This window comes from Phalaenopsis equestris, unplaced genomic scaffold (genome assembly GCF_001263595.1).
Source record: "Phalaenopsis equestris unplaced genomic scaffold, ASM126359v1 Scaffold000105, whole genome shotgun sequence".
NCBI lineage: Eukaryota > Viridiplantae > Streptophyta > Magnoliopsida > Asparagales > Orchidaceae > Phalaenopsis > Phalaenopsis equestris.
Genome location: NW_018164547.1, coordinates 1,006,322 through 1,016,147, shown reverse-complemented (window position 1 = coordinate 1,016,147; position 9,826 = coordinate 1,006,322). Strand labels below are relative to the sequence as shown.

Below are 9,826 nucleotides of genomic sequence, written 5' to 3'. Positions count from 1 at the left end.
GAGAGAGAGAGAGAGAGAGAGAGGGAGGGAGAGATTACCCAAAGCCTCCGGAGGCCGCATAGAAGGGAACTCCTCCCGCGTATTGGTGGTAGAAATGGGGAGGCACCGCCTGCGTAGGTGCGCCCGCATAATACCACGCTGCGTTAAACGTCGTCCCTCCCCGTGTTGGCAATCCTCCTCCTGTTCCCCCAAACGCGACTTTCCTCACAAAATCACCAAACATGAAAACAAAATCAATAACCAAAGTAGCATGCCTCGTAATAAAACAACCAAGAACCGAGCAACAAAGAGAATTAACCCTTGTTCAGCTGCGGCGGAGCCGGTGTTGCCGGCGGCGAGATCTTGCCGCCCGGCCGACGTGCCCCGAGAGAAGCCAGGTTACAGTTAGCCCGACGGCCATTGATCACAGGCGTCGGGTCCTCACAGGCCTTCCTCGCCGCTTCCGCATCCTTAAACGTCACCTGTGGTCAAGATCCTCGACAATAAGTAAAGAGAAGCGAAAATTACATGCAGAGTCCACACATGCGAATTGATGGTATTTCCATCACAATACCATCATAATATTACCAAATTTCACAAAATCCACACATATCCACACACACAAAATTATTTTAGGAGAGCGGAGATTATATGTGGAATCAGAACATGCAGGTTGGTAGTATTTGTTGGTATTTTGATGATATTGCATCATAATACTACCAAAATAATATCAAATTCGCATATTTTTACATCCAGAATCTGAACATACATCTGAAGATACAGGTTGGTGGTATTATGATGATATTGCATCACAATAACAAGAGATAGATATGGATAAATAAGGAATAGGTAATGTAAAAATAAGAAATTACGAGGTTGGTGGTATTATGATGATATTGCATCACAATAGCAAGAGATAGATATAGAGAAATAAGGAATAAGAAATTACAAAGCCGTAGCCTTTGGAGCGGCCGGTGAATTTGTCGGAGATGATGACGGCTTCGAGGATGTCGCCGTATTTTTCGAAGTGGTGGCGGAGGACGTCCTTTTGGGTTTCCCAAGCAAGGCCGCCGACGAAGACCTTCGTCTGCGTCGTGTCACCGAACTGCGGCGGACCCATTGATCTCCTGAAGGAAAAGCTTTAGAGGTGGCTCTCCCTCCCCCCTCCTCCTACTCTCTCTCTGGATCTGTGGAGATGATCTCTCGCAGAGAGATGGAGGGGTGGGTAAAGAGGGATGGGGGAGAGGGTTTGGGGTTATATAATAGGAACCGAAAAGCTGACTGGATCTGCCTTTGAATGGGAAGTTTACATGCATGCCATTTGATTCTCTTCTATTTACATATCTAGCACCTAATTATATTTATATAGACTATTTTAGGCCGTGTTTGATTCAAAATATCATCAAATACTATCTAACATCTAATTCTCTTCTGTATGTTTGATTCAAAATTAGATGTTTGATATTTATGTATATATATGTATATGTATATATACATGTAAAGTCAAATAACCTTAAAGAGTAACGTGGGTTTGAGTCATTTGACTCTGAAGAAGTGGAGGGAGGATATGTTACCAAATAAGGAATAGGATAAATTTCGAAGTTATTAAATTTATTTTAAAATTAAGTGTAATGCATAAAAACTTATTTTGAAAATATTATTTTATTTTAAGATAAATAAAAATAAATTGATAAAAAGTTTGCTTGGATATTATAAACAAGTTTTTTCTTAAAATTTGATTAGAAGGGGTGTCATTTCAATAATTTTTTTTATCAAGCATGAATCTCGTTAAAATGATCTTTAAAATTTAAATTTAAGATCATTTGACCCCCAATTTCAGCAAGTTTATAGTCAACTTGATCGTCTCGACAAGACAAACCCAATGATGTCAGAATTGGTTCAATCTGGGTCCAATCAAACCCAGATCAAGTTGTTGAAGCATAATTATAGGTTTTGGATCGTCAATTGAATGATCAAATTAACTTCAAATTTAACATAAAAACCAAGCACTTCAACCAGAAAAATCCAAAAAGCCCAAGAACGGTAAATTACAAGGTCATTAAGACACACAAATCCTTAAACAAACATATATGATCAAGAAAATCAGCATGAACTATCTAATCAGGTGGTTAGAGAGGCTATATGTCAAAGAACCAAAATGCCTCTCCTCGAAAAAGCTATAAATAAGCCCCTCTCTTGACTTTTGAGAAGGAGAAAAGAGAAGAAGAAAAAAGTGGAATTCTAGATCCATTTTAGAGAGAAGACCTGATGAGTTACTACTGGCCTCCGTAATAGTCAACCACCATTGATCATCACCTATTGGCCACTGTTGATCACCGTTGGTCACCGTTGACCACTGAATGCCGTCACCGCCTGCCATTGTCGGCCATAAATTGTGTTGTATAAAGGCAAGTGTAATTCTTGGTTTAAGATTGTAACCTCCTTTCTCTTTGTTATGCAAGAATGGACACCCTTGTACTTACAAACAAATAGTAGATTATTTTAAATGGGTTTGGCCCCATGATTTTTTCCCTTTAAGGATTTCTTTCACTTTAAAAACTTAGTGTCTCATCTAGCTTATTTTTTTATCTATGTGTATTGGATCTTCATGTAATGCTAAGACGTTAAATTATCATCTACCTTTGCAAATTTTCTGGCATGCCGCAGTTTGATGTCGTTAGTAAGAAACAAAGTCGTGTATATAGAAGTCTATATTTCTTCAATAACCAACAAAGAAAATACATGAGGTTCTTGCTCTAATAATTTTCATTCCAAGGCACAGTCTCAAAGTCCGGGCACCGAGTTTCCACTTTGTTTTCCCATTATAAGTATCACTCAACTAGTGGAGGAACATCCTTTGCACCTCGTGAAGATCATGTACAAAGAATGAAGAATTCTTAAAATGAGATCCTCCAACTTTTATGTGAGGCTCGATGACAACTGATTTTAGTGCATACTGAAGAGTACAATTACCTCAAAAATTCCTTTCTTGGCGGTACATGTTCAACACCCCCTCCATACACCAAATTTCAATATATATGGATAACATAACTTAACCTCATCTAATTTTTGACAAGTTAAAATGTCTAGTGCAAGAAGTGTTTCCTTGAAGGAATAAAAATATATTTTCTACTCAATGTAGTTACCAAAATTCTTCTTCTTTGACTAATTTCATCCTTCAAAACTCTATTCCAATAGGGTTCAAGCCTCCAAACATTTATTCTTATGATGTGAAGTCTAAGCCATATGAATACATTGATCATTATAGAATCATCATGAACATGCCATGAGCTTATAACGTGATATTTTGTCAAATTTTTATCCTACTTTTAAAGGCCAAACATGCACTTAATTTTCTTCACTCATAGAAGAGTTTGACATTTATTTATTGCCGAGACCTACTACTAAGTCACAAGTGCTTGCTAATTTTATGGTTGAATTCATAGTTCCAACTATTATCGACCCCCCCACCCCCTCCCCCCCCCTCTAATTGACGCTATACGTCGGTAAGGCCTCTGGAAAAAGTGTTGGAGCCAGAATCTTGCTTATTTCTCCCAAGTAAGTGATTTTAGAATGTTCGCTTTGCTTGAAATTTCTTCTAATGAATAAATGTCACTGAATAGGAAGGTCTCATTATTAGATTAAGGCTTATCATTGATATGAAATTTAAGGTATAATTATTTATACTGATTTATAACTTATAACTTCTCAAATGGAAGGAGAATTTGTTATCACTGTTCTAGGGTTCCTATACGGTGTGATAAAGTGTAAAGAATGTAGGAAACATATAGGAATTATTACGTTAGCAAGGAGAATTACAGTGATTGAAAACAAATGTGCATTGCAATAGTACAATGAATCAGAAGTAGAAAAATGTTATTTCTAGTAGTAAATAATAGGTGGAGGTGATGGATGGCTTTTGAAAGAAAATTATGTGGTGGGGCAATAGGTGGGGTGACTTTAACAATTGTTTAAACTGAAAACAATAGTCTAATCACTAATCAACAAGGTGTAGACAACTGAATAACAAATCATAATGGAAAATAATGGGTTCCGTACAACGAACAATAATTTTCATTATGTTGAACAATGAAGGGAGCCTCCAGAAGTTCGAGAGAGATCATCACCTCAATCTTATCAGGTTAGAAACACACCACCTGAAAAAAAATTATGGTTTGAAACACCCTACCTGCACCGTGGTCTGAGACGACTGTTAACTATCGTTTCCCAAATAAATAATCGATAAAAATACATATTTATGAAGTTAAGGGGATATATTTCAGTCATGCTTGGTCTCCCTTAGCTCATGGATCAAAGAAGCCCTCAACCGGATTCTTTATGTGAAAATGAGCATTTTTGGGCCAAAACGATGCCTAAAACAACCTTTGGGGCCTCCAAACTTAGCCCATGGAAGTCTGCCACCAGTTTCAGGCACCTAGTTGCTGGACCTGGGTGCCAAGATGCCCAAAATTTTTAAATAATAGTCTTTTCCTGAGAGACAGGAAACTAGGCACGACCTGTGGCGCCTAGACACCAAAGTTGTAGCGTCTATTAGTCGGTGCCCTTCAAAGAAGTGAAAATCCTCAAAATTTGTAAGCCATTTTGACCCAAACACACCTGCCTAGGTAGCCAAAATTGTAAGATTTTTTGGTCCATGTGGAAACATGCTTAATGGGAGAGATAAATGAATGATTAAGTCTTAGATGTCACTTTAAGCAACGGGCAACATTTTTTTGGGGAGAGGAGAGGGCTGCTTCTTTTTCCTTTTGGCGGTGGAGAGCTAGAGAGGAGCTTCAGAGAAGGGCAAATGTGGAGAGGAGCTCAAGCAAAAAAGAGAAAACTTCTTCTAATCCTTCAAAACTCCATCTCCTTCATCTTCTTCAAATTCTTCTTCTTCATCTCATTCAGCTCCCTCCACAACCTTTCTTGAGTTTGCGAGGAGATCTTCTTGAAAAAGAGCTTGGCTAGCAAGGGAGAAAAGTGCCTACTCTCCTACATTAAAGGATAGCTTCATCTCAACTAGTGGAAGAATCACCCGAGCTTCGTCAAAACTTCATTAAACCTCCTAACTTTGCCAGAATCTCACTGGACTCTCCTTCTAGAAGAGAGCTTCATCATTATTTGGAGAAGTGGAGCTAACTTGTCAGAGCTTCACTGGAACGCCACCATCTCTCGTACCACTGAGATACTTATATAGAAAGATTATTAATATAGGCTATGTTGGGATATTTGGGTTTCTACGAAAATTCAATGTTAAAAAGAGGGTTGTGCTCCATGAATTATTTATATACTACACTACTAAAGAACAATACAATCATAACCCTCAATCTACCATAAATTATAAAAAATTTTAACTTTAGATATTAAATTACTTGAGTTCATGTAATGTTTAAGTTTGAGGGAATTTAATGTGAAAAAAATGTGTGGTAATATTTCTTATATTTTCTCAAATTTTATGTTAAATTTATGCTTTTTAAAGGTACATTCGTTGATTTTTTTAGTTTGCAGGTTGAAAGCTAGCAAGGGGAGGAACATGGAGTAAATTTATGCTAAGTCTGAGTTCAAGAAACTCGGCGCTCTCTCCATTTGCAGGTTGAAAGCTAGCAAGGGGAGGCACATGGAGTAAATTTATGCTAAGTCTGAGTCCAAGAAACTCGGCGCTCTCTCCAAATGTCTAGATAGCTGAATAAACTTCCAAATTTGTAAAAAAAGACCAAAATATAGAGCAAATAGAAACTCAGCACTTGACCTTGGAAAGTTGGCGCTTGATCCCAAACACCTGGACGTCTAGCCTGGTGCCTTGGTTCTTGAAGATGATAATCCCATCTTTCATGAAACATAAAAATAAAAAAACATGGAAAATAAGTGCATTATTAGGCACTTAAGCGCATGAGTAGGATGGGATTCTATGCCACATAACAACATACTTGGAAAGTCGGTGTTTCTTCAATGCCACTTTGAGCAATGAGAAGTTTTTTTTTGGGAGAGGAGAGGGTTGCTTCTTCTTCCTTTTGGCGGTGGAGAGCTAGAGAGGAGATTCAAAGAAGGGCAAATGTGGAGAGGAGCTCAAGCAAAGAAGAGAAAACTTCTTCTACTCCTCCAAAACTCCATCTCCTTCAACTTCTTCAACTTCTTCTTCCTCATCTCATTCAGCTTCCTCCACCACATTTCTTGAGTTTGCGAGGAGATCTTCTTGAAAAAGAGCTTGGCTATCAAGGGAGCAAAGTGCCTACTCTCCTACATTAAAGGATAGCTTCATCTCAGCTCATGGAAGGATCACCCAAACTTCGTACGAACTTCATCAAACCTCGTAACTTTTCCAGAATCTCACTGGACTCTCCTTCTAAAGGAGAGCTTCTTCATTATTTGGAGAAGTGGAGCTAACTTGTCAGAGCTTCGTTGGAACGTCACCATCTCTCGTACCACTGGGATACTTATATAGAAAGATTATTAATATACGTTATGTTGGGATATTTGGGTTTCTACGAAAATTCAATGTTAAGAAGAGGGTTGTGCTCCATGAATTATTTATTTACTTCACTACTAAAGAACAATACAATCATAAACCTCAATCTACCATGAATTATAAAAAAATTTAACTTTAGATATTAAATTACTTGTGTTCATGTAATGTTTAAGTTTGAGGGAATTTAATGTGAAAAAAATGTGTGGTAATATTTCTTATATTTTCTCAATTTTTATGTTAAATTTATGCTTTTTAAAGGTACATTTGTTGATTTATGTAGTTTGCAGGTTGAAAGCTAGCAAGGGGAGGCACATGGGGTAAATTTATGCTAAGTCTCAGTCCAAGCAGCTTTTCAGCTGCAGCTGCGCTGCCCCTGGAAGCAATTAGATAGCTGAATAAACTTCCAAATTTGTAAAAAAATACCAAAATAGAGAGCAGATAGAAACACAACACTTGACCTTGGAAAGTAGGTGCTTGATCCCAAACACCTGGACGCTTAGCCTGGTGCCTTGGTTCTTGAAGAGGATAATCCCATTGTTCATGAAATATAAAAATAAAAAAACATGGAAAATAGGTGCCCTAGTTGGCACTTAGGCGCATGAGTAGGATGGGATTCTATGCCACATAACAACATATTTGAAAAGCCGACACTGAGGGCTTGTGCCTAGACTCCCAACATTGACTTTAGGCAATTGCTTTATAGTTTTGAGATGATGTGGCAGTTCATTGGCTTAAATATTATGGATTCTCAATTCCTTAAGGTCTTGTGCTTCGTTTTATTACTCCTAAAAACTGTTAGAGAGAAAGTTAGGGGTTTGAGATGGAGTGTGAGAGGGTGGTTTTAGAGTGGTTATTGAGTATTTTTCTGCATGGTGAGTGTGTGAGAGAGAAGAATGACGTGGAGATCATTGTACTATGGACGTTTGAGATGGAGTGTGAGAGGGTGGTTTTAGAGTGATTATTGAGTATTTTTCTGCATGGTGAGTGTATGAGAGAGAAGAATGACGTGGAGATCATTGTACCATGGAGGATTTCAATAGAGCAAGTCACTATGTCCTTCGATTTTGATTGTTCTTCTCGGAAACATTGCTTTTCTTACTTTCATTTTAATGAACATTGCCTGGTTTTCTCTCAACTTGTTTAGGAACTAAATTCTCTATGATTCTTTGATTTGGATGTGTGATGAATCATATTTTTTATGAGATTTAATTTAAATTTTGTAGGTTAAAATCATAATTAAATTGATGTGATATCTTTTCAATCTTCCTTTACTTTCAATCTTACCAATTGAAATGTTAAAACTCATTGTGATTTAGGATTATTTATCATAGAATAGAAGAGTAAGTCGGATAATACTTATAACCTAATAAAATATGAATATAGTATTAGGAGATTCAAACCTCATATGGGTCTAGAAGATTCTTGAGAAAATTTGAATGGTTAAATAAAACTTAACTATAATAAGTGTTTTCAACACTCTTAATATCTAGAAATAAAGTAAGAAATATTTGTCCTTGATTATAAATTTTAGAATGGAAATTTATTAGAACAATATCAAAGAATCACTTGATTCAAGTCAAAGGAGCATGATTCACACTGTAGGAAAGCCAACCTTGTAGATTTAAGATTTTGCAAAAATTAGGATTTACAAACCCTTTAAAAATTTAATAAATTTCGACCCTTCAAACTAAAACTAGAAATAGTAAACTAGAAATTTCACTTTTTTTTATATTAACTTGCTCTTTATGAAACCGATACACAAAATCATTAATTCATAGACTATATGATCGACATGTATATTTGTGTGATTAATTAGTGTTTCACCACTTCGTAGATCATCACACACACACACACATCTGTTCACCCTCATGCATACAACTACATCCCAACCCTTGTTCGTACTTGTCTGTGGTTCTCATTACAGCGTTACACATATTATTTAACTTATTTTCTTGTATCGACGTACACGTGCACTCGAGCAAGCATAATGTCAAGTCGCCACAACCAACTAGGAGAATGACAACATGATCCAAAATCCACAAAGCATCAATGACAACTCAAGTCTCTTGAAGCTATAATTTTGGACGACACAAGCAACATCATATGAAATTAGGGGGTTGTTGACGTGTCATTAGTAAATTTTTCTCAAGTATGAATATCGATGCATTTTTTAGTAAGGACCTTCCAGGTTAAAATTTAAGATTACCTGAGCCCTAATTCATCAATTTTATAGTCAAACTAATCGTCTCCACAAGACAAACCTAATGATATCAAAATTGGTTCAATCCATGTCCAATCAAGCATAAATCAAGTTGTTGAAGCATAATTAAGGATCATTGAATGGTTAAATGAACTCTAAATTTGACATATTTATACTCAAATTAAGCATCTTGATGAGAAAATTCCAAATATTTCAAAATTGCTAAATTACGATGTCAATAAGACATCCAAATCATTTAACAAATCGAATATGATCAGGAGGGATCAATATGGACCATCTGATCAAGTGGTTAGTGGAGATACACGTTAAAAGATCAAAACACTCCTCCGCAAAATGCTATAAATAGATCGCATCTCTTCACTTGGGAGGATCAGAAGAAGAGAATGACCTAGTGAGTAACTGCCAACCTTCGTTGTAGCCAACCACTATCGACTATCGTTGACCATAATCATTAGTCACCATCTATCGTCACCGACCTCCATCCATGAACGATCATTGCTTACAATACTTCAAACCCTTCACAAGTTTAGCTTTGGTCCATTGGAAGTTGGAGCAGACCCCATGCCATCACGATCTGACCACAATGATTAATTCCATGTAAAAAAAATTGGTGTCCTCAAACAATTTTTCTTCTATCTGTGTGTGCACTAGATCTTTGTTTAACACTTAGCAGTTAAACTATCTCTTTACCACGGTAAATTTTCAGACACACTACAAGAAGTACCAGACAATTATTCAAAAAACAAGTATGTGAAAATTTTTAAATAGTCATACAGAAATTAAAAAAATATTTTCCATACAATTTATTAGATAATTAAAATATAATACAAGAAGGTTGTTTAGAAGTTAGAAGGCAATTTTCTTATAATTGAAATAATTTTGAAATCATTGCATATTTATAAAAATAAAACTTTCTTAAAATAATTTTCTAGCACTTAATTTTATAATTTGAAGAAAGTTACAATTTACCTCATTTATTTTGCAAGCTAATAATTAAAAAATAAAAAAATAATTTTTAAATTATAAGATGTGATATGCTGGAGTATGAGAGGTTATTAATACTCTATTTTACTCTATTTTTTTCCCACAAAAATTAAAATAATCAATTTAAAAACTTTTTTTCATAATTTTTTTTACATTAAAATGTTATAAATATAACT

General features: G+C 36.0%; 1 protein-coding gene across 1 annotated transcript in view; it reads right to left on the bottom strand.

Annotated features, from left to right (window-relative positions):
• Positions 1–1,222, bottom strand: part of LOC110020626 (probable RNA-binding protein ARP1) — a gene marked incomplete in the record, with an annotated part of 4,113 nt that extends 2,891 nt beyond the window's left edge. Inside the window, 3 exon segments of the mRNA XM_020718783.1 lie at positions 39–198; positions 299–461; positions 929–1,222. Of these exon segments, the coding sequence (XP_020574442.1) occupies positions 39–198; positions 299–461; positions 929–1,099 (494 nt within the window).
• Positions 1,223–9,826: the final 8,604 nt, after the last annotated feature.